This window comes from Mangifera indica, chromosome 2 (assembly GCF_011075055.1).
Source record: "Mangifera indica cultivar Alphonso chromosome 2, CATAS_Mindica_2.1, whole genome shotgun sequence".
NCBI lineage: Eukaryota > Viridiplantae > Streptophyta > Magnoliopsida > Sapindales > Anacardiaceae > Mangifera > Mangifera indica.
The window spans coordinates 2904315-2930206 of record NC_058138.1 but is presented as its reverse complement, the minus strand read 5'-3'; the positions used below and the strand labels follow the sequence as shown (position 1 = coordinate 2930206).

The window sequence follows — 25892 nt, the reverse complement described above, 5'->3', positions numbered from 1 at the left end:
AAAATAGTTTTTCACCAATTTTATAAATAATTAAAAAATTTTATGAACAAATTTAACATAGGTTAGAAAATAAAAATTTCAAATTCAATGATGAGAAATTGTCGTTTCATCAAAGTTTGGATGGGCCATAGTGATTTGACTATTTTAAAGTGGGAAATATGTGCATTAGCCGAGGAGGGTGAGTCAGCATGTGACCAACTTCTTGTGTGTAAGGCCCGCTTGTTCACATTGCTTTAGTCTTTATTTATGGAAAAGATGGACTTGTTTATATATATAACACACGGTCGACCTTGAGTCTTGGCTGTTAGAAATTTTCTAATATAGGGTAATATTAATTATTTTTTTTATTTAATAAAATTGGATAATTAAATAGTTCAATACTAATTTACAAATAAGTTTGAGTAATCAATATAGATAAGTTTAATATACTTAAATGTTATGATTTGAGTGAACAATATAAATGTAGGGTTTGAGGTTTATTAAACCTTGATGGGAGGGTCAATCAACCTAATATAAATTGTTTAGGTTTTTGTTCTAAAACTTAATACAATATGATTGTAGTATATTTTACCCATACAAAACTATCATTCAATGATGTTTATGAAGTAAAAGACCAAGTCACATGGAGAGGTAATCTCGACAAGTAATTTCAAGTGATTTATAAAGGTTTTATGTATTTAAATTGTATGACAATCCAGATAATTTTAAAACCTTAAAATTTAATTCAATTTTTATAATTTGTGTGTGGATTTTGTGGAATATAACCGATTGATTTATTTATTCAAGTTTATGTAAATAAATATTTCCTGTGGTATTAAAGCAACACGTGATAAGTTATAAAATCTAAATATGGAAATTGAAATTTGAACTGAAATCAGAATTAAGGTTGATTGAATTAAATTAGAGTTTATTTCAATTAGACTTTGAAATTGAAACTAGGGTTTTTAATTCAATAAAACAAACTTTCTAAATTAAGGATTGAAGTTTTGAAACTGTGGTTGATTCAATTTCAACATTAGGGTTTAATTGAAATCTTATTAAGGTTTAAAATTTATTGATTCTGAATTAGGGTTTGAGTTTTTAGAATTGCAATTAATTCTTTTTTTAATTATTGCCTTTAATAATTCTAATGTTGAATTAGAGTTTTTGAATCAAAATTAGGGCTCAAATTTTTTTTAAAATTAGAGATCGATTCAATTTTAGTATAAATCAAACCCAAGAGATTAAGATTCATATTGAAATTAGGGTTTTGGATTTAATTTCTGAAATTAGGGTTTGTTTTAAATCAAATTCAAGTTTATTTCAATTAAGTTTTTTAATTGAAATTAGGGTTTAAAAAAATAAATAAAACCTGTCACCTAGAGCTACCATTCGACCACGATTTTCAGCTAAATCAGAGGCATTTGAGCCACCTCCAGCAAGAGTATGAACATGGAGATGATTAAGAGTTGCTAATTGGCATTGATAAAAACGTGGAGTTCGAGTCTGATCTTGGTCAGTGCTGTATTTTTAGGGTGCCAAAAGACATTCGAAACATAAATGAAGTAGTCTACACTTCTAAGTTAATTTCAATTGGTCATATTTACCATGACAAACAAGAATTAGTTGACATGGAAAAGAAGAAGAAAAAAGTATGTGAAAAGTTTTCTTAGAAGAATGATAATAGAGAAAATTGCTACAATTATAATTTTCATCAAAAACAATGAAAAAATATTCGTGTTTGTTATGTAGAAACATCAACACTTAGGAGTCTCAAGTTTGTTATGATGATTCTATATGATATCATCTTCATCATAGAGATCTTTTTTAAGAAAGAGATTTGATGATGGAAATGATATATTACAGGACTACTAGTGATAACACCACTATAATATGCTTTATGCGTCCTTGCAGTTATTTGAAAATCGGCTTTCATACTTAATCTTTGAGGAAATATACAAGGTAGCTTTTGTTGGCATTGACATAACTACATTCATAGGGTTTTCTTGTTATTTCTTTAGTGAGTTTAGAAGTCTGAAATTAAGTAGAATAGCCACTGAGGTGGCAGTTAAAACATTTCACTTATTGGAGACAATATACACTACTCAAAGGCTACCCAATATCAGTGTCAGCCAAAGGATTGACTGGTGATTTACCTTGTGCATTGAAACTACATGAGTCGGGTGAAGGAGAGCACAACTTATTGGATGTAAGAAACGAAAAGCAAAAGCAACAGATCCCACATTTTGAAGTCCATGAATTGCAATTATCACATCTGTTAGTAAACAGTGAGACTGAACGTCTATTCAGGAACATTGTTACTTTGAAGAGTGTCTTTACCTAGATGATGCTCAGGTTTGCAATTATGTAGCATTAATAGATTATTTTATCAATACTGAAGAGGATGTGGATTCGTTTGTTAGAAATCGAATTATTTCCCAATGGATGGGGGACAATGCTTCAGTAGCAAATATGTTTAACAAATTTTATCAAAATGTACATCAAAGCCAATCGCCTTACCATAGCATATGCCAGGAACTCAACAAAAACTAAAACAATCCTTGGAATAGGACCAAGGCAACTTTGAAAAGTGTATATTTCAACAATCTATGGAGAGGCACAGCAACTGTTGCGGTAATATTACTCTTGCTTCTAACTATCATACAAACTTTATGTTCTATCTTGCAAGTTCTGTAATTTTAATTATACTTGTACTCGTGTAATTTTCAGCTTCAAGCCGCTAGTAACATTTTGTTGAAGTGGAAGAAAATACCACCAAACGTGTTATTCACAAAAATTCAAACTTAATTCTTTTTCTCTCTTAAATCTTCTTTATCATAAAGCAAAAGAGCAGGTATATGTGCTTAACTTGACCAAAGGGAGAGCATTTAATCTTGGGATTATAATATGCGCAAGAAAGGAATTACATTAATAAGGTGAGTGTGTATATATATAGTATACAAGAGCAAAGAGAGGAACTGCGACGTGTCTGTGGGCTGTGGTTGTGAGTTGTAACATTTGAGAGAGAAGGATTCTACACGCTGATATCACACTTGTATCTCTTGGACTCTGAAATTCAGGTGCACATATTTTTCTTTACCATTTATTCTTCGTCTTTGTTTTAGCTTAATTTATGTGATAGTTTGATAAGATATTAAACTCGATTCAATGTTTTCAGACCTAATCAAAGTGTCGTCTCTAGGTCGATGATTATGTCAATTTGATTCAATAATTTAAATGAGTTTCAGCTATGATCATAATCAGATTTATCATTGGTTCTTGATTAGAGTGGTTGGTTCCATTTTGATTTTAAAACACTACCCTAATATGATAAGCAGCATAATTGGTTCTTGATTATGGCAATTTTCACTTTTATAGGGTTTTGTATTTACCGCAAAATATTAGACTCTTATCATTTTTTTCTTGTTATACTTGATTTTCATTTGCTTAATTATCTTGTTACTTTTCTCAGTAAATAAAATTAAAGAATAGAGGTATTGCCGGATTCCAACACCAAAAAAAAAAAAAATTTAATCCAAATTATTTTCAATATAAATTTGTATTAACCAAATTGATTCACCCCAAAACTTTAAATAACCAAATAATTTAATTGAAACTGTACATTTCAAGTGATTTATGAGAGATTTCGTGTTATTCTCTGAAAGCTGTATATAGAGAAGAAAATAAATACCTCATGCTATTGTTATCTACCTTTGGTTTTAGAGCAAATAAACTCGGAGATGACTACAACCTTTGAGCATGAAGATCTGGTCAAAGAGTTGCTAAATGACATTGATGAAAACTTGGAGTCCGACCCGCTCCTGGTCAGTGCTGTATTTACAAGGTACCTAAAAACATTCGTAGAGTAAATAAAGAAGCCTACACTCCTCAGTTAATTTCAATAGGTCCTCTTCACCATGGCAAACAAGAATTAGCTGACATGGAAAAGAAGAAGAAACAGTATGTGAAAAGCCTTATTCAACGAACAACAATAGAGAAAATAGATAAGATTCCAAGTTTCATCAGAGACAAGGAAGAACAAATTCGTGTTTGTTACGTAGAAACATCTACATTTGAGAGCACTGAGTTTGTTAGAATGATTTTTTATGATTCTATCTTCATTATAGAGATCTTCTTATCAAAGAAATCTCATGATAAAAGTGATATATTACTAGATACAAAGCCAACAAAACTTATTTTAGTGACCAACCTGCTATTATTTGAAAATCAACTTCCATATTTTATCCTTGAGAAAATATACAAATTGGCTTTCGACGGCATCCATGTACCTACCTTCATGGACCTTTCTACTATTTTTTTTGGCTCTTTTATGGGTGTAAAATTATGTAGCATAACCCCCGAGGAGGAAGTTAAACATTTCATAGATTGGAGTAGACTTAGTCTACTTAAAGGCTACCCAAGATCAGAGTCAGCCAAAGAAGAGGTTTATGACTTACCTTGTGCAGTGAAGCTAAATGAGTCAGGGATAAAGTTTAAGGGTATTATTAAAAAAGAACAGAGTTTACTTGATATAAAATTTGAAAAGCGAAAGCAGCTGATCCCATTTTTTTAAGTCCATGAATTGAAGATACCACAACTAATTGTAGCTGACGAGACTGAACTTCTACTCATAAATATTATTGCTTTGGAGCAGTGTGTTTACCCAAGCGATGCTTTGGTTAGCAATTACGTTGACCTAATGGATTGTCTTATCAATATTGAAGAGGATGTGGATTTGCTTGTTGGAAATCAAATTATTTCAAATTCTATGGGGGACAATGCTTCAGTGGCAAATATGTTTAACAAACTTAATCAAAATGTACCCATAAGCCCCTGGTCATACTATCACATACGCATGCAGCTCAAACAGCACTACAAAAATCCTCGGAACAGAACCAAGGCAACTTTGAAAAGAGTATATTTCAGCAATCTATGGAGAGGCACAGCAACTGTCGCAGCAATAATACTTTTGCTTCTTACTATTGTACAAACTGTGTGTTCTATCTTGCAAGTTATTTAATTTTAATTAATTCTTGTATTAGATCCACAATCTACTCTGTACTACTGTAATATTCAGTTTCAAGTTCCTTGTTTTTATAAAAATATGTGCTTGAATACTTTCTAGTTCAATATTTCTTCCCTTGATTTCCCTCCTGGCGACAATAATAATATTAAAAGATGAGTGTGTGAATGCTCTTCCTCTATATATGAAACCAGACCACCAAGGCACGAACAAAATTGTACTGATAAACAATAAAAATAGTAATAACAGACGGACGTCCGGTTTAAATATATTATTCACATGGATGAATTTACTGTTCAACTGCTTTTGTGTATATATATATATATATATATATATATATATCTATGACCATTCGGGTGTGCGTGCTATCCCCACTTAGCACCCTATACCGCTCACAAGCTGGAACCTCGTTCTTGCCAATGTGTATTTTGGGTTATAGCCCCACCCCAGCCATAAAGGGTATCGCTGTCTCTATCCCTCTTCAGGCCGTGTTTTCATATCCAGGCATGTGATCTTTGATGAATTAAAAAAGCCATAAACCGAGTGAAACAAGAAAAGACTGAATTTTTATGTCGCATAAATCCATGAATATCGGGTACAATCATCCGTAAACATAACATAATAGCGAAAACTCGAAACAGAAGAAATAGGAGACATCCATACATCAGAATGCACTAAATAAAAAGGGACATGAGCCCGTAACTATATGTGAATTGAAGCTGTAAAAAAGCTAGGCAAAGGGACGACCAGATAAATTCATTTAACTTTATGATTGCCAGCCAACACAAGTGAAAGACACAAAAGTAGTTGGGCATAAGGATCATTGAAGAAGAAAAGAAGAGGAGAGGCAGACAGTTTTATGCTTTCTCACATTGGTGTCTATGTCACGATAATTTCACCTTGAACCATGACATATAACATGTACAAGAAGCTCAATGCACCAATCCTTGAATAAAACTATGATAATATAATACACAACTATGATTAATTTAAATTGAGTTTGTCTTAAGTATTGTTAAATCAAACTCGGGCTCACTATTGTTTAACTTAATGAACTTATGATTTAACTTGAGTACAATATTAATAAACTTTTAAAATTTAAAATCTTGGATATTTTATACCCTATTTTTATAATATGTTTATAAGTTATAGACTTTAATTATAATTTCTTGAGTAAAGCTTTAATTAATAATTTCAATCTCAAGTTCAAGTTATTATACCAAATTTAAATTCAACAAATACTCAATTTGACTTGAAGAATCACTATAACAATCAATACAACCACAACAAGGTACGATTGAAAAGCGTGTATTTTGGCGATATCTGGAAAGGCACAGCAACTGTTGCAGCTGCCATCATCTCACTTTTACACGGACCATTTACTCTGTCAAGCAATATAACTAGATGTATTAGATTGATTAATTGTGTTGCATTTGAAGCTGTGTGGTTATTTTAATTGATAATAAAGACTTTCTATTTATATATAATTCACTTCTTATGTAATTAAAGCATGCAATCTTTAAAAATGTCAATAAGTTCGATGTGAATTTTTTATGTATGGACTTATTTTACAATATGTTCTCGAGTCCTGCCATAGGATAAGTTATATACTGGATGAGTCAATGTAAAGATTTCAGGTTCAAATTACTGCACTTGTTTATGCTCTTAATTTGTTTTAGGATAATGAATAGGATTGTTATTTTCTTCGAATGCATAATACACCTCATTTCGTCTTTTATGAGTTGATGGTTATGCACCTTCGACTTCAGAGTAATGAACATGAAGATGACTAAGGGTTGCTTATTGACATTGATGAAAACCTGGAGTCCGAGTTTGATCTTGGTCAGTGCTATATTTTCAGGGTGCCAGAAGACATTCAAAGCATAAATGAAGTAGTTTACAGTCCTGAGTTAATTTCAATTGGTCCTTTTTACCATAATAAACAAGAATTAGCTGACATGGAAAAGAAGAAGAAAAAAATATGTAAAAGTTTTCTTAGAAGAATAACAACAGAGAAAATTGCTACGATTATAATTTTCATAAAAAACAATTAAAAAATATTTGCGTTTGTTACGTAGAAACATCAACACTTAGGAGTCTCGAGCTTGTTATAATGATTCTATATGATATCATCTTGATCTTTTTAAGAAAGAGATTTGATGATGGAAATGACATATTACTAGACTACTAGTTACAACACCACTATAATATGCTCTATGCATCCTTGCAGTTATTTGAAAATTGACTTCCATACTTAATCTTTGAGGAAATATACAAGGTAGCTTTTGTTGGCATTGACATACCTACATTCATCGAGCTTTCTTGTTATTTCTTTAGCGAGTTTAGAAGTCTGAAATTAAGTAGAACTCCGAGGTGGCAGTTAAAACATTTCACTTATTGGGGAAGATATATACTACTCAAAGGCTACCTAATATCAGTGTCAACCAAAGAATTGACTGGTGACTTACCTTGTGCAGTGAAACTACATGAGTTGGGTGAAGGAGAGCACAACTTATTGGAAGTTAGATTCGAAAAGCAAAAGCAACAGATCCCATATTTTGAAGTCCATGAATTGCAATTATCACATTTACTAGTAAACGATGAGACTAAACGTCTATTCAGGAACATCGTTACTTTGAAGAGTGTCTATACCAAGATGATGCTTGGGTTTGCAATTATGTAGCATTAATAGATTATTTTATCAATACTGAAGAGGATGTGGATTCGTTTGTTAGAAATCGAATTATTTCCCATTGTATGGGGGACAACGCTTCAGTAGCAGATATGTTTAACAAACTTTATCAAAATGTACGTCAAAGCTAATCGCCTTACCATAGCATATGCCAAGAACTCAACAGACACTAAAACAATCCTTGGAACAGATCCAAGGCAACTTTGAAAAGAGTATATTTCAACAATCTTTGGAGAGACACAACAACTGTTGAGACAACATTTCTCGTGCTTCTAACTATGGTACAAACCATATATTCCATCTTGCAAGTTCTGTAATTTTAATTATACTTGTATTAGATCCAGAATCTACTTGTATTATTGTAATTTTCAGTTTCAAGCCTCTTTTAACATTTTGTTGCAGTGGAAGAAAATACCACTAGACGTGTTATTCACAAAAGCTCAGCTTGTATCTTTTTTCTCTCTTAAATCTTCTCAGTCATTTAGTAAAAGAACAGGTATATATGCTTAACTTGACCAAAGGGACAGCATTTTTTTTTTTTTAATTTGGGATTATAACATGCGCAACAAATGAATTACATTAATAAGGTGAACGTGTTTATATATATAGTATACAAATGCTAGTATTAATTATAATACAAGTAGTATACAAAAACTACTTGTATTACTGTAATAAGTTCTGTAATTTTAATTATACTTGTATTAGATCCAGAATCTACATGTATTACTGCAATTTTCAGTTTCAAGCCTCTTGTAACATTTTGTTTTAGTGAAAGAAAATACCACCAGATGTGTTATTCACAAAAGCTCAGCTTCTATTTTTTTTTCTTTCTTAAATCTTCTCAATCATAAAGCAAAAGAGCAGGTATATGTGCTTAACTTGACCAAAAGGACAGCATTTTTTTTTAATCTTGGAATTATAATATGCTCAAGAAAGGAATTACATTAATAAGGTGCACGTTTATATATATAGTATACAGGAGCAAAGAGAGAACTGCGACGTGTTTGTGGGCTGTGGCTGTGAGTTGTGACATTTGAAAGAGAAGGATTCTACACACTGATATCACACTTGTATCTCCTGGAGTCTGAAATTCAGATGCACATATTTTTCTTTATCACTTATTCTTCTTCTTTGTTTTAGCTTAATTTATGTTATAGTTTGATCAGTATTAGTCGGCTTAAATTATTTACCTCTTCAGCTGATGTTTATTTGAAGCAAGAAATAAACAAACACCTTATTTAAGTAAACACGTATGTATAAAAAAAACTGCAAAAAGTAATATAGAGGATAAAAATTAAGATACTAACGTCAATTCAATGTTTTCAGATCTTGTCAAGGTGTCGTCTTTAGGTTAATGATTGTGTCAATTCAATTCGATAATTTAAATGAGTTTCAACTATGATTAGAATCAGATTTATCATCGGTTCTTTATTAGATTGGTTGGTTCCATTTTGATTTTAAAACACTACCCTATTATGATAAGTAGCATAACTGAGATTTCAATAAATAATTATGACAATTTTCGCTTTCATAGGGTTTTGTATTTACTGCAAAATATAAGACTCTTATCATTCTTTTTCTTGTTTACTTGATTTTCATTTGCTTAATTATCTTGTTACTTTTTTCGGTAAATCAAATTAAAGAATAGAGGTATTGCCGGATTCCAACACTAGAACAAAAAATATAGTTTAATCCAAATTATTTTCAATATAAATTTGTATTAACCAAATTGATTCACCCCAAAACTTTAACTAACCAAATAATTTAATTGAAACTGTACATTTCAAGTGATTTATGAGAGATCTCGTGTTATTCTCTGAAAGCTATGTATAGAAAAGAAAATATTTACCTCATGCTATTGTTATCTACCTTTGGCTTTAGGGCAATGAACTCCGAGATGACTGCGGCCTTTGAGAATGGAGATCTGGTCAAAGAGTTGCTAATTGACATTAATGAAAACCTGAAGCCCGAGCCGAATCCTGATCGGTGCTGTATTTTCAAGGTGCCTAAAAAGATTCGTACTGTAAAAGAAGAACTCTACACTTTTGAGTTAATTTCTATTGGTCCTCTTCATCATGGCAAACCAGAATTAGCTGATATGGAAATGAAAAAGAAACAATTTATGAAAAGCTTTCTTCAACGAACAACAACAGAGAAAATAGATAAGATTTTCAGCTACATCAAGGACAATGAAGAACAAATTCATGCTTGTTATGCAGAAACATCTACACTTCGGAGTCCTGAGTTTGTTTTGATGATTCTATATGATTGTATCTTCATCATGGAAATCTTCTTAAGAAAGAGATTTCAAGATAGAAGTGATATAGATACATACCTAATAAGCTATAGTTTATGGATCGACCTGCAATTATTTGAAAATCAACTTCCATATTTTATCCTTGAGGAAATATACAAGTTGGCTTTCGTTGGCACCGACTTACCTACCTTCATGGACCTTTCTATTGATTTCTTTGACAGTTCTATGGGTGTAAAATTGAGTAGAAAAACTCCCGAGGTGGGAGTTAAACATTTCACTGATTGAAGAAGAATTAGTTTACTCAAAGGCTACCCAAATTCAGTGTCAGCCGGAAGAGTGATTTATGATTTACCTTGTGCAGTGAAGCTACATGAGTCAGGGATAAAGTTTAAAGGTATTATTAAAAAAAAACAGAACTTACTTGATATAAAATTTGAAAAGCGATGGCAACAGATCCCATTTTTTGAAGTCCATGAATTGCAGATATCATAGTTAATTATAGGTGATGAGACTGAACTTCTACTCAGAAACATTATTGCTTTGGAGCTGTGTATTTACCCAAATAACGATCTGGTTTGCAATTACATTGAACCAATGAATTTTCTTATCAGTATTGTGAAAGATGTCGATTATTTCCAGGCATATGGGGGACAATGTTTCAGTGGCAACTCTGTTTAACACACTTGGTCAAAATGTAACTATAAACACATCGGCTTACCATAACTTATGCAAGGAGCTCAAAAAACACTACAACAGTCCCTGGAACAGAACCAAGACAACTTTGAAAAGAGTATATTTCAGCGATCCATGGAGAGGCACAGCAACTGTCGCAGCAATAATACTCTTGTTTCTTACTGTCGTACAAACCGTATGTTCTATTTGGCAAGTTGTGTAATTTTAATTGATAATTGTATTAGATCCAGAATCTACTTGTATTACTGTAATATTCAGTGTGAAGCTCCTTGTTTTAATAAGTTTTTGTATACTTTCTAGTTCAGTAACATTAAAAGATGAGTACGTGAATGCTCTTCTTCTATATATGAAACCAGATCACCAAGGCACCAACAAAGTTGTACTGAAAAACAATAAAAATAGAAATAACAGAAGGAGGTCCAGTTTAAATATATTTTTCACATGGATGAATTTATTCTTCAACTACTTTTGTGTTTGTATATCTATCTATATGAATTGAAGCCGCAAAAAAGTTGGGCAAAGGGACAACCAGAATAAATTCTTTTAACTTTATGATTGCCAGCCAACCCAAGTGAAAGACCCAAAAGTATTTGGGCATAAGGATCATTGAAGAAGAAAAGAAGAGGGAGAGTGAAATGAACCTTAGGAGAACCATACCTCAAAAACTAGCTATTGAGATGGGAGAGCCCAAGACCATATAAACCCCACATTAGTTGCCCATACTTTCCAATCTGAGATCCAAGTCTCATACCTTGCACTTGGGATCCTAACATACCACCACGCTCCGCAGTCCCGACGCCCACGCGGGCTGGCTGTGCACTAGCTCCCTGCTAGCTCCAGGCGAACACTGCAATACTGGCGTCACCACCCGCGCCGCACGATTGCAACTGGGAGACATGGTGATGACTCTGATACCAAATGATACGAACCTTAGGAGAACCACACCTTAAAAATTAGCTATTGAGATGGGAGAGCCCAAGACTATATAAACCCCACATTAGTTGCCTATACTTTCTAATGTGAGATCCAAATCTCATACCTTGCACTTGGGATCCTAACAAAGAGGCAAACAGTTTTATGCTTTTCTCACATTGTTGTCTATGTCACAATAATTTCACCTTGAACCATGACATATGACATATACAAGAAGTTCAATGTACCAATTCTTGAATAAATTTATGACAATATAAGAAGAGTTCGTTTTTAATCAAATCCAACGATGCACAACTACTATTTACTTGAACTGAGTTTGTCTTAATTATTGTTAAGTCAAATTCAGGTTCATTATTGTATAACTTAATGAACTTATGATTTAACTTTAATATAATATTAACAAACTCTTAAAATTTAAAATCTTTTTGACATTTTACATCCTATTTTTGTAATATATTTATAAGCTATAAAGTTTCATTATTATTTCTTGTGTAAAGCTTTAATTTAATTAGTAATGTTGATCTCAAGTTCAAGTTATCATACCAAATATAAATTCAAGAATACTCAATTTGACTGGATTAGAACCTTAACCACTTCTACTTGTTATTATCACAACGTGCTGTCTACGGAGGCAAAGTGCTTATAAAAATATTTAGTCAGAAAATTAATATAATAATGTTAATAAATGGGACAAATTTGCGCCAACGTTCATTCAAAGGCCAAACGACTATTTCCCACCCAAGGTTTGATGTTTTCTCAAGTTTTCACCCTTTAACTATGGAAGCACAAAACACCTACCCATAGCAGGTTAAATTTAACGAAACCCTAACACCTGAAAATTTAATCTCATTTTCCCCCCTAAAAGTTTAAAAACTAACATTTTTTCCCTAAGCTAAGTTTGAAAAGATCGCATTTCCCCCCCTAAGGTTTATTTCCAAACCCTTTCACTTTCTTCGGTGCCATCGCCGACCGTCTTCCCCTCCCGACGGTTTCTCTTCCACCGACGGCCTCTCTCAACTCCACCCCAACTCATCCGGTGCAGAGAGAAGTTGTTTGGGAAAAGAAATCGTCTTCCCAGACGACGAAGACAAGATCGATCGATCTCGTCTTCGTCGTTTAGGAAGACAATCGTCTTCCCAGATGAAGACAACTCGTCTTCCCAGAGGACGACGAGTAATCTCGTCTTCGTCTGGGAAGACGATGATCGTCTTCCCAAACGAAGACGACTGGGAAGACAAAGAACTTCGTCTTCCCGGACAAAGTTTTTCGTCTTCCACTACTTCTCCGGCTCCGATCAGGAGTCCACATGGGAGGAAAGAGATCGTCGGAAGGAGAGGATGCTTCGGGAGGGAGAGGCCGTCGGCAATGGAGTCGGAGATATCACCGAAGATTTCAAAACGAAATCCTAGGGTGAAACTGTGATTTTTTAAAACTTAGGCTAGGGAAAAATTTTAGTTTTTAAAGTTTAGGGAGGCAAAATTAGATTCTATTTTAGTTTATTTTTATTATTATAGAGAAAATGACTATTTTACCCTTACCACCGTTAGGGTTTTGTTAAATTTAACTGGTCATGGGTGGGTGTTTAGTGTTTCCATAGTTAAAGGGTGGAAACTTGAGAAAACATCAAACCTTGGGTGGGAATGTAATTTGGCCTTCATTCAAATCCCAAAACCAGCGGTTCCTATTTTTAAGATAAAATTGATGACTATTGGGGCGATTTTGTTACACCCGCTTCGTTCTCCCGCTGTGAAACGCTCCCTGTAAAATCACTGGATCCGATTCATTTGTCCGTCCGTCGCCGAGCTGATGGCTTGATAAATGATGTGGCGCAGCCTGACTTGGTCCCGAGTCGGAATCGGGTTCAGTGGGAGAAAACCCAGGGCGCGTTGCCTATACTTTCTAATGTGAGATCCAAATCTCATACCTTGCACTTGGGATCCTAACAAAGAGGCAAACAGTTTTATGCTTTTCTCACATTGTTGTCTATGTCACAATAATTTCACCTTGAACCATGACATATGACATATACAAGAAGTTCAATGTACCAATTCTTGAATAAATTTATGACAATATAAGAAGAGTTCGTTTTTAATCAAATCCAACGATGCACAACTACTATTTACTTGAACTGAGTTTGTCTTAATTATTGTTAAGTCAAATTCAGGTTCATTATTGTATAACTTAATGAACTTATGATTTAACTTTAATATAATATTAACAAACTCTTAAAATTTAAAATCTTTTTGACATTTTACATCCTATTTTTATAATATATTTATAAGCTATAAAGTTTCATTATTATTTCTTGTGTAAAGCTTTAATTTAATTAGTAATGTTGATCTCAAGTTCAAGTTATCATACCAAATATAAATTCAAGAATACTCAATTTGACCGGATTAGAACCTTAACCACTTCTACTTGTTATTATCACAACGTGCTGTCTACGGAGGCAAAGTGCTTACAAAAATATTTAGTCAGAAAATTAATCTAATAATGTTAATAAATGGGACAAATTTGCGCCAACGTTCATTCAAATCCCAAAACCAACGGTTCCTATCTTTAAGATAAAATTGATGACTATTGGGGCGATTTTGTTACACCCGCTTCGTTCTCCCGCTGTGAAACGCTTCCTGTAAAATCACTGGATCCGATTCATTTGTCCGTCCGTCGCCGAGCTGATGGCTTGATAAATGATGTGGCCCAGCCTGACTTGGTCCCCAGTCGGAATCGGGTTCAGTGGGAGAAAACCCAGGGCGCGTTGCCGTTGTCGTTGTTTGGAGAGGAAGAGAAGGACGATGAATCGAGTGAGCCGGGTTTATTATTTAATGGTGCAACCGTGTTGAAAAAAACTGAGAAAAAGGTGGGATCGGAGTTAAATATGAGCGATCTGATTTCGAATTTATATGCTGGGAGCGAGCCGAGCAAGGTGGTAAGTGGTGCGGGTTTGAATTTGGACTCAAATGGATTGGGTTTGAAGAGAAGTGCATCAAATTTGGATTCAAACTGTTCGGGTTTAAAATTGGAAAATTGGGATCCTTATGGGTTGAAATCGGAATCAAAGGGGTTGGATTTGAAGAGGAGTGTGTCGAATTATGAAATAAACGGGTTGGAGGATTGGCGTTCTTATGGGTTGAATCTGGATTCAAAAGGGTCGGACTTGAAGGGAAGTGTATCGAATTTGGGTTTGAATGGAATGGATTCGAAGATTAATTTGGATTCAAATGGGTTTAATCCGGTTTTAGATCAGGATGATGATGGGTGGCCATTCAAGGCTGCAGAGACTAAATTACCAAATGGAGATTTTAATTTTAACGTAATTCTGTTTAATTGTTGATAAAATCGTGGAAATGGAAAGAAAATTAAAAAAAAAATTATAAGGTTAGATGGGGGTTAATCTTGCAAAAAACATGAACTTGCCATGTTGAAGTTAAAAACTTGCAGAACATGCAACTGATTATGCAAATATTGCTCTGAAAATTAAACATAAAAGTCGTAATTCACTTTAAACTTTGTAATGTGATAGTGATTTTTTTTTTTTTTTGCTCATAAAAAGAAAATTTTTCAAGATTATGAGTTTTTGTTATCTGAGTTAATTAAATTGTTAAATTGCTGTTTTATGGCAAACTTTTTGAACCAGAGTCAACACGAGGTGAAACCTGAAAATGTACCAATGCCAAATGTTGATGGACTTAATTCAAGTTGGAATGTGTGGGGTTCAAACTTAAATGGGTTAAGTTCAAGTGATAATGGAGTAAATAAGGATGCAAATGGATTAAGTTCAAGTCTAGTTGACTAGAGTGAGGATTTTGAAGAAGATGATGAGTGGGAGTTTAAGGATGCAAAACCAGAACCATGGTCTGGCGATAGGAATATTAAGGTAAATCTATTTCTCTTGATTTAATCTGATTTTTCATTGGTTTTTTTAATTGCCTCTGTTTGAGTTTGGAATCTTCATTTTTGTTTTGTTGGGGTTTTGTAGTTTGAATATAGATTTTTCGCTTAAGGCTAACACAAGGAATATTCTTGTTGAAGTCGTGAACTGTGAAATAGAAGTTTTGAATATAGCTTATTGAATGTTATATTGTAGTAATTTGTCTTTTATGGATTGTAACAGTATAAGTATTTTAGAGATTTCTGAATTATGACAGTTGAAAGAATCTTTATTAGGAAGTTTGGGAATAATTAACTGTCTTTATCTACTATCGGTACTGCCTAGTACTTAATTTTGCATTCATGTGTTGTGTACTTGGTGAGGGAGTTTGTTTAAAATTTTAAGCTATATTTGTTATTATGCATTGATTTTATGTTTTGTATTTCTAAGCATCATTAAATATATACATATATGACTTTTGATTTTATTTTCATTTGGTTTGTAATGGACTGACATCCTTTCATTTGAAGGGCGACAACAAAGGGACTGGGAATTCTGAGGGAGCTCAGTGGGCATTTGTCTTTGAAAATGGGCACAGGTTCCTACAAATTTATTTGCTTCATCAAATGGCATCTCTCAAAAAACTGGTCAATTTGACTTTGGTTTTGATTTCAGCAAAAGTTCTGTGGCACCAGATGGTACTTCCAGTTCATTGTCAAAAAACAAGCAGAAGAATGATAATGAAAATGGACTAGATTCTACATCTGTTATTGGCAATGTTGAGAAAAGAGAAACCTTATAGGAATTCAGGGATGCTTTTTCAGAAAGTGGATCGAATGATACGGTAATAAATTACTTAGACTCCTTTTAAATGTAATTAACTACGATCTAGATTTTGGACAATGTACTTAGTGAAAGCTTCCTCATATTTGTAAAATGAGTCAAAGTGAGCTCCAATTTGTCCTGCTTTAGTGTCAGCATTTTCTTTGTCGCATTGATATTCAGGTTTAACTCATTTGATTGGCTGTGTGTGTTTCTTAAAACTCAGTGACTGGATCTTTGGCAATTCAATTGTTTGTGCTTAGGAGCCAACATTGAGGAAATTTACATTAATGGAAATCTGTATGCTATCTAAATTTCATCTTACTTTCAAATTGGTCAACCTGTGTCTTTTGGCAAGTTTGTTTCATCTGACATGTTCACTCTTCTAAGCGAGTGTTTTACCTTATGGTCAAGTTCAGGACTTGAAGAGGCTGTCAGAAATATTTCTGATCCGACAGGTTTTGAGTATAATGTAACTCCCAAGGAATTACTGGAATCCATCAGGCATATTCATGATCTTGAAGCACTTGCATTTCATAACCATGTTTTCTCTGGACAAGAACTTACCTGTCGGCTATCTTTCCTAAGTTCTGGAGCAGTGCCAGGTAACAATTCATAAATGTCTCAACTTGATTGAAATCACAACCATGTTTTTGAATTCTGTGTCTCATCTTCCAAGTTTCTATTTGATTGCATGTATCAGATATGAAAATGGTGGTATGGAATGGTAAGCACTATTTCCTACCCCTCGCAAACTTGTGGGCAAATCTTGAAACAACTAATCCTCCAAACTTACCGCGCCTGCATGTTCACTAATAAGGATGCTAGTGGAAGTTGAAATTTTCTATTGAGAAATTCTGCAGCCTCAGTTGTCCAATGAATCCCAGTTGGATAATAAAGCTTCTGGGGCATCAATTGCAGACATAGGGACTGTGTCTGGTAGAAAAAGCCACAGTTCGAGTTTCTGGGAACCTGACGACTACAGTGCCTGATTGATCAAACAAATTTTCAGATTCCATATTGCCTTACTTAAAATCGATTGCCATTCTTTTAGTGAAAGCTGTAGCATAGCAATTCAGTGTGGAAAAAAGTTGTATTACTCATTTATTTATATGTGATTGGGTGGATCAAGAGAACAAACACCCATAAAGGAAGGGGTAAAAAAAGAAATTTTGTGAAAAAAACAGATGAGTATATCATTTTTACTTCTTTGTAATGGTGACGGGTGAGTTATAGAGTCATATCTCATAAAATAATAATAATAATAAGTTGGTTGATTTTTGGTTGTCAAAATGTTCATTGTGCAATATCTGGGTTCTTGTTACCACTCACTTCTCCATATTCTGTATTCAAATTCAAGTTTTCTCCTGCATGGTTATGGCTTTTTGACTTGTCACAATCTCCCCGGCTTTATCTAATTGTTACATCACGTGCATAAAAATCAAGTCAACTTGCCTTTACCTCTCCAAGAAGTTTAAAATGGATTTTCTGGTCCGGTTATTCTTAAAACGTGTTTACCCATAGTTAAAACTGGTGAAGAGTATACAATTGCAAGGTTAGAAAAATGTGTAGATTTTGGATTTTAATGAATTTATTTTGAAATTTTATTAGAAGTTTAAAATTTTAATTATCTGCTAATGTTATCAATCCTTTCATCATGTTAATGTTCAGTTTGGATATGAACTCTTCGCTCTCACACTAATATTTGGATTCTTCCTTCGAGTGTTAATATAGTAAAAAATATATAATATTATTTTAAAATATAAATTTATAAATTATATTAACTTTGCAACATAAATGAAAAATTACCCGATCTGGATAAAATTAAAAAAATTAATAAGAAAAAAAAACTAGTCTATTTTTACCATATTACGAGTATTTTTTTAGTTTACTATAACCCTTATAGTTTGAGAATTACGTATGCTCCTCACAATGAATTGGGACCGTGAGCAGATTGGTTGTTTGTATGCAATTAGTAATTAGATTTGTATGGAACCAAATTTGAATTGAAGTTTAATATTGTTCAATTTCGTTTGACTTGAATATAATATCAATAAAATTTTAAAAGTTTAAATCTCATATTTATACGCTTAAAATTTTTTCTCTAATTTATACAATTGATAAATAAATATGTCATGGAGTTTAGCCATAACTTTGCAGCCTGTGAGGGGGTGAAGGGAAAGTTAAGTTGTGCTAGTTTCAAAATAGCTAAGCTCAAAATTGGGGAAATTAATTAAAATAGGCATGGAATTTGCCACATAAACCTTTTTTAGCAAAATTTATATAGTTTTATCTTTTTAAACAAACTTTATTTTATATTACAACAATACCTTTTATCCTATTTCTGTCTATCCAGATTAGTTTTTACAGAAAAATCTTTTATTTTTTGAGAGTATACAAAATAAGTTTAATTTTAATGTAATTATTAAGATTTACAAATCAAAAACAAATTAATTTATGATGTAATAGTTTATATTTAGAAATGATAAACATAATTACACAGACTGCATGTGGGGTGTGCACAAGTGCTAAAGGGTTGCATTCTTTTGAAAGGGTGCGTGTTTTTTTGAAAGGGTGTGAAAATGTGCAAAATAATATGAAAATATACAAAAATGTAAAGGGGTGCGTGAACCTATGAAAGGGTGCGTGAAACTATGAAGGAGTGCTTGAAATTGTAAAGAGGTGCATGAAACTGTGAAGGGGTGCGTGAAAGTATAAAAGAGTGCATAAAACTGTGAAAGGATGCGGAAAAGTGTAAAAGAATGCGTGGAAATGTGAAGAGGTGCGTAAAAGTGTGGAAGGGTGCGTGAAAGTGTAAAAGGGTGCGTGAAACTATGAAGAGGTGTGTGAATGTGTAAAGGAGTGCATGAAACTGTAAATAGGTGTATGAAACAGTGAAGGGTGCATGAAAGTGTAAATGGGTGTATGAAATTATAAAAGGGTGCGTGAAACTATGAAGGGTTGTATGAAAGTGTAGGGTTTAGGGTGTGTAAAACTGTAAAGCGTACATAAAACTGTGAAGGGGTGCGTGAAAGTGTAAAGAGGTGCGTGAAACTATGAAGGAGTACGTGAAAATATGAAAGAGTGTCTGAAACTGTGAATGAGTGCGTGAAAGTATAAAATAGTGCATAAAACTGTGAAGGGGTGTGTAAAAATGTGAAAGGGTGCGTAAAACTATAAAAGGGTGCGTGAAACTAGGAAGAGGTGCGTGAAAATACAAACAAATACGTAAAAATATAAACGGGTATATAAAAATACAAACGAGTACGTGAAAATATAAAAGGGAGTATAAAAATACAAACAAATACATAATAATAATAATATATTATATAATATAATATATTATATATTATATTATTAATATATAATATTTTATATATAAAGGGGTGCATAAAAATGCAAAGGGACACACCCTTTTGCCCACACCTGATTAACATATATAAAATATATTATTATTATATTATAATATATATATAAAAAAAATATAATATATATTTTTTATATTTTCGCACACCCATTTTATATTCTAAGCACCCGTTTGTATTTTTACACACACATTTATATTTTTATGCACCCATTTATATTTTCATGCACTAGTATATATTTTCACACACCCGTTTGTATTTTTACGTACCCATTTGTATTTTTATGCAACCGTTTGTATTTATACACACCCTTTGTTTGTATTTATACGCACTTGTTTATATTTTTATGCACCCATTTGTATTTTCATATGCCCATTTGTATTTTTACGCACCTGTTTGTATTTTCATGCACTCCTTCACATTTTTACGTACCCTTCACAGTTTCATGCACCCCTTCACATTTTTATGTGACCCTTCACATTTTCGTGCACCCCATGACAATTTTGCATCCTTTCAGAAAAATGTACCCTTTTCAAAAAGCACACACCCTTTTGCATATTTTCGCACCCTTTCAAAAGAATGCACACCTTTAGCACTTGTGGACAACCCATACGCATTCTCTGTGTAGTTATGTTCATCATTTTCTAAAAGTATGTGAATATCAACATTACATCAGAAATTAATCTGTTTTTTATCTGTAAATCTTAACGATTACAAAAAAATTAAATTTAATCAATATACTCTCAAAAAAAAAAGATTTTCTGATGAAAACTAATCTGGATATGAAGAAATAGGATAAAAGGTATTATTGAAATAGAAAATAAGGTTTGTTTAAAAAGGTAAAACTACCGAAATTTTATCGAAAAGGATTTACGTGGTAAATTGCGTGCCTATTTTAATTAATTTCCCTCAAAATTGAGACTTTTTTTGGATTTTGATGTCGTTAATGTTTATGTTCTGTTTGGTAGCTAGGAAATCATCGGCAGAATTGAGAATATAAGAGCCTACTAAAGCAGCTAGAAATGGAAAAGATATCAACATTGTACTGAGCAAAAAAAAATTAGCAGAAGAACTAAACAAAGAGCAATACTATGTGTACTTATTTTTGGTGCACAATTTATATACACAGTGATATGTCATCATGTAATTAGATGATTTTAAAACATGTCATCATATGATAAAGAAACATCCAATTACATAATAACACTTCATTTGTATACACAAATTGTGTAACAAAAATGGGTATATATAGTTTTATTGCTAAACAAAAATGAACTTTTTTTTTAATTCTTTATTTCTATTTAAAAAAATCTGGCATTATTGAGTGGCCAATATTTTTGAAACTTGGACAATTTTTTTTAATGCGTTTAGTTATTGGTTCTTTGCCATGGTAATAGGCGTTGGATCAAGAGTTTATGAACTGAAATTGAGTTTGTTGAGTATGTAATATGGTGGCCTTCAGATTGGTCTGCATACAACTAGATTGCTGAAATTTGTGCCAGCAAACACAGCCTAACTGAAATTCTTAGAACACTTACTATTGTATTTGGATGCTGAAGCAGAATTTTCTATATGTGCTTGCTGACGTGAATATAGTCAACATAAATATATCCATGAGTGTTTGTTATGTAGCTGTTTTGCATTGTGATTGCATTTTCACAATTTGAACTTGTGCGGATTTGTTGTATGAATATCTTCCGCATGGGGTACAAAGGCAACCTAATGTTGTACATGTTCGAACTGTATAAAGGCAGCTATTCGTCGGAAGATATTGTGATTGCATTTTTACAATTTGGAAGGATGGTTTCCTGCATCGCAAACCTATGGAGAGTTGGTATCATGTTCGAACTGTACAAATTATCAATCGAGAAGATTGGAGATTCGATATGGTCAGAAAAAGGTGTGTTCTGTTTACCCGTTCCTAGTTAGTGCAGGCAAAGCCAAATGATGTGTAGTTTGCTGCCCTTATACACTTTCCATGAAACAACATATAATTTAATATTTTTTCTGTGGCTAGAATTCTTACAAACTCACGATTATGCTTTTGTAACTATAAAATATTGCAGAGCAATGAACATACGAAGCAATATGTGCACTTGTTGAACTCTACACTCACGGCAACGGAGAGGACCATTTGCTGTATCCTTGAGAACTACCAAAAGGAAGATGGTGATGAAGTACCGGAAGTCTTACAGCTATTCATGGGTGGCAAGACCTTCCTGCCTTTCAAGGCAAAACCAATTGCCAAAGCCAAAGGTAAGAAATCTAAGACTTGGTCGTATCTTCTACGAACATGTTGGAAGACTAATGCAGTCATGCAGACAGATTGAGATGTTAAAAATCTGCAAAATCTGATTATTCTTAGTGGAAACAGTAAGAACCGAACTAAATTGTTGTGTAATGAATTGCCAAGAAGCGGAATGGCCTTATTTTGTGATCCATGTCTTAAAATTTTTTTGTTATTATTAATACAAGAACCTTGAAACTGAAAATTACACTAACACAAGTAGATTTTGGGTCTAATACAAATATCAATTAAAATTACACAATTTGCAAGATAGAACATACGGTTTATACGATAGTTAGAAGCAAAAGTATTATTGCCGCAACAGTTGATATACTCTTTTCAAAGTTCCTGTTTTCAAATTTACCTTGGCTCTGTTCCACGGATTGTTGTAGTGCTTTTTGAGCTCCTCGCATACCCCATAGTATGGCGATGGTCCATGAAGTACATTAAGTTTCTTAAACATATTTGCCACTGAAGCATTGTTACTCATTTTATTGGAAATTATTCCTTTTTTAACAAGCAAATCCACATCCTCTTCAGTTCTCATAAGATAGGCCATCAGTTCAACATAATTGCAAACCCGAGCTTTATCTGGATAAAGACACTTCTCCATAGCAATAATGTTTCCGAGTAGATGTTCGGTCCTCTCATCTACTAGAAAATGTGGTATTTTCAATTCAAGAACTTCAAAAAATGGTATCAGCTGCTTTTGCTTTTCAAAACTTACCTTGAATAAACTCCGATATGGTGCGTTAGTAATACTCTTAAACTTTACTCCTGACGCATAAAGCTTCACTGCACAAGGTAAATTGTCGATCCGATCGGACAAGACCTGAAATGTTAGGTACCCTTTGAGCAGAATGATTCTTTTCCAATCTGTGAAATGTTTAACTGACTCGGCCGAGAATGTACTTGACTCCACACGTGTGAAATCCGAAAAGACGCCACTTTGCTCCACACTTGTTGATCGCGCAAAGAAGTTACGAGAAAGCTCCATGAAGGGAAAATTTATGTCACTGCCATCGACAGCTAACTTGTATATTCCCTGAAGCACAAAGTGTGGAAGTTGATTTTCCAATAACAGCAAGTCTCTGCATAGTGAAATTTTATCTGCTGATATGTCACATCGATCTTGCAATTTCTCTATAAGGAAGAGCTCAATGATGAAGATAGAATCATATAGGATCATCATCACAAACTCAGAACTCCCAAGTGTGGATGCTTCTGCATAACAAGCACGGATGGTTTTTTCATTGTCCTTGATAAAACTTAGAATATGATCTATTCTCTGAAATGTTGTTCGTTGAAGAAAACTTTTCACATACTGTTTCTTCTTATTTTCCATAACGGCCAATTTTTGTTTGTTATGATGAAGAGGACCAATAGAAATTAACACAGGAGTGTGAAGTTCTTCATTTCCTGTTCGAATACATTCAGGCACCCTGTATATAAAGCAACGATCAGGAACAGACTCGACCTCCTGGCTTGCATCAGTGTCATTTAGCAACTTTTGGATCAGGTCTCCATGTTTAAAGACAGCAGTCATCTTCCAGTTCACTGTTCTAAAATAAAAGGAGGATAACAATAGTAAATATGGCTGTTGAGCCAAGGAGAATCATGAATAAAATGTAAAAGCAGCATGGACTGACCTGAGTTGATTTTCCTTCTCTGGAAAGCCACAGCTACCTCACAGCAGGGACGTGTTACTCTTGTGGTTCCTGGCCTTGGATGTACAATTCACAGACCGTGTTTATATTGAAAGAACCAACGGTACATTTTGAATATAATAAAATAATAATAAACACAATGAATTCCATGATGAGGGCAGGTGGAGGTTGCACGAGGAGAAAGAGAAGAGTGGAGGACTGTACCGACGTGTAAAGCTACTCTTTTACTCCACTTGTTTTAAATTCGGCCAAAAGATTTACTCCCACTTGCAGTTTATCGTATTTTCAGAGTAGTATTTATTAATTATTAAAAACTTAATATTCATTCACAATAATTAATAAAAACTCAATATTTATTTATAAATAACTAAAATTAATAGAATTAGTTAAGTTTTATAGATAAAATTATTATTTCATTAAAAATATATTAAAAATAATAAAATATTTTACATGTTTTTTTAAATTTAAAAAACTAATAATTTTCAACTTTGAAATATTTCATTTTTTCCTTAAAGTTTTTTTTTCCTCCCTTTTCCGGTGCATCACCAACAAGTTTCTCTCTCTCCCCTTTTCCGACGCCTTCTCCGGACAAAGAACATCGTCTTGACTCAATAATATTATGAGTCTAAGTGTAATGTAATTAAGGTGAATAGAGTAATCTTGAAAATAAAGTTTGGGTATTATCCATACTTATTCTTGGTGGTCTATTAGACCTAATTTCTACACTTTCATTGGGTTTTTCAATGATACTTTCTATTTCTGTATTTTGAATTGGTTAAGGAGCCTTTTGTGTTGTTCTTTGGTTGAAAAGTGTAACTAATATGTCTAATCCACAATCATTGGGTAGAATAATTATAACACTTCTCTCCAGATACAAACCTCTGATGAGAATATGACAGAAGACGCGTGCACAACAAAACTATTTAGAAACTTTAATGCATAATCATAATTATAAAACATGCAAAAAAGTAATGTAATAAAAACACTTTGTTAATTAATACTCAAATGATTCTATATGTCTGAAAGTACTAACAACAATGATAATAATAAAAAAATAATAATAGCTATATGTCTGATAAAAATTGAATAACAAAGGGCCTTTCTCCTTGTGCAACTACTAATTGGACCGTTGGATCTCTCATGTGTCTCACTACTCATCTCTACCTATAAACATATGAAAGAAAACATATGAGTAAAACTCAGTAAGTGGTGGCCTTTTGGCACCCAAAACTATTATAAATAACTGATGCTAAATCTTGTGTTACATTTGTATGTTGATTATGGTTACATTATGATACCTCGGTGTCTTAACATGAATCATCCATGGAAGTTGCGAAGACCCAAGCTGAAATCAACATATTTGATGTCCTAGTGAAACCTACTATTGTGTCTTGCACACATGTCAAATGCTCTATTAGGTTTCTAACTAGGATACCCTGATCACACAAAAAAATCTCTAATAGTAGTTTCTTCCCTTATCACATAACTTGATCAAAACTGCTGACTAACTATCCGGAGATGGCCCCTACCTCGAGTACATATGTGGTGCATCTCACTGATCACATGAGGAATATTTAAAAGTCACATCCTTACCATGCACACCTAAACTAAACTAGGTGGCTACGCACCTTGGCTCTAAGTGTATGATGCATCTTATAGGTGTCCAAACCTATTGCTTCCACGATTATCATCATTTATGCACATAGTTGGTGACTATCTAGTTATATGACATTAGCCTTAAGGTTGTTGACTTTCGACTTGAATTTGACTGGATCTAAGTTTGTACCATCATCCATATAGTCGGATACCTTATCTATGTCTTTCTTGAATTCATTATGCTCTAATAGCTCATTATTCTTCTTACATAACTCTCCCCTTCTATGCACATAGCTAAGGGGCAAAATCATCTTTTGTCTTGGTCTAAAGGTATACAGTCATGTGTTTTTCTATCTACACTTATGTGTCTTCTAACCCATATACACAAACGTGTGTCACTTAACACATGGTTGTGCATAAAGTAGGTGCACATGGGGAGTTAACTTAGACACCCTCCTATGCACAATGATCCACATGTGCAAGCCACGTATCCTCTAATGCTCGTCATCCACTTTTAAAAAGTCATACATAAACGTGTGTCCTGTACCACACAATCATGCATTTCTCCCCTTCAAACGAGTGCAAAATTTTTAGACTTTCAAAATTTTTGAAACAACACATGACCGTGTATACGACCATACACGACCGTGTGTCATGATTTGAAAATTGCACCTTAGGATTTCTACGCTTCTTGGATCATAATTCTG

At 33.4% G+C, this 25892-nt stretch overlaps 3 protein-coding genes across 3 annotated transcripts; 2 read left to right on the top strand and 1 right to left on the bottom strand.

Moving 5' to 3' along the window:
- Window positions 1-2588: 2588 nt before the first annotated feature.
- On the top strand, window positions 2589-5002 carry LOC123204028. Its single transcript, XM_044620563.1, has 4 exons — window positions 2589-2613; window positions 3789-4065; window positions 4330-4478; window positions 4554-5002. Exons 1-4 carry the CDS (start codon window positions 2589-2591, stop codon window positions 4997-4999), a joined length of 897 nt encoding a protein of 298 aa, XP_044476498.1. The 3' UTR covers window positions 5000-5002.
- A 4589-nt stretch (window positions 5003-9591) lies between these two features.
- Window positions 9592-15373, top strand: LOC123204012. The gene is made up of 3 exons (XM_044620539.1): window positions 9592-9964; window positions 14142-14890; window positions 15215-15373. The coding sequence occupies exons 1-3, from the start codon at window positions 9592-9594 to the stop codon at window positions 15371-15373; spliced, it is 1281 nt and encodes a 426-aa protein (XP_044476474.1).
- Window positions 15374-22232: 6859 nt separating this feature from the next.
- On the bottom strand, window positions 22233-23468 carry LOC123203962 (UPF0481 protein At3g47200-like). Its single transcript, XM_044620463.1, has one exon. The coding sequence runs from the start codon at window positions 23466-23468 to the stop codon at window positions 22233-22235; it is 1236 nt and encodes a 411-aa protein (XP_044476398.1).
- Between the last annotated feature and the right edge of the window lie 2424 nt (window positions 23469-25892).

Excerpts from the sequence above, each read along its gene's own strand:
- LOC123204028 (XM_044620563.1), top strand. The coding sequence starts at position 2,589 with ATGGAGAGGCACAGCAACTGTTGCG. Across the intron at positions 2,614-3,788 it reads GAGGCACAGCAACTGTTGCG|TCCGACCCGCTCCTGGTCAG; the intron begins GTAATATTACTC and ends GAAAACTTGGAG. Across the intron at positions 4,066-4,329 it reads TCTACATTTGAGAGCACTGA|CATAACCCCCGAGGAGGAAG; the intron begins GTTTGTTAGAAT and ends AAAATTATGTAG.
- LOC123204012 (XM_044620539.1), top strand. The coding sequence starts at position 9,592 with ATGACTGCGGCCTTTGAGAATGGAGATCTGGTCAAAGAGTTGCTAATT. Across the intron at positions 9,965-14,141 it reads TTTGATGATTCTATATGATT|ATAAAATTGATGACTATTGG; the intron begins GTATCTTCATCA and ends CCTATCTTTAAG. Across the intron at positions 14,891-15,214 it reads ATGGAGATTTTAATTTTAAC|AGTCAACACGAGGTGAAACC; the intron begins GTAATTCTGTTT and ends TTTTTGAACCAG.
- LOC123203962 (XM_044620463.1), bottom strand. The coding sequence starts at position 23,468 with ATGACTGCTGTCTTTAAACATGGAGACCTGATCCAAAAGTTGCTAAAT.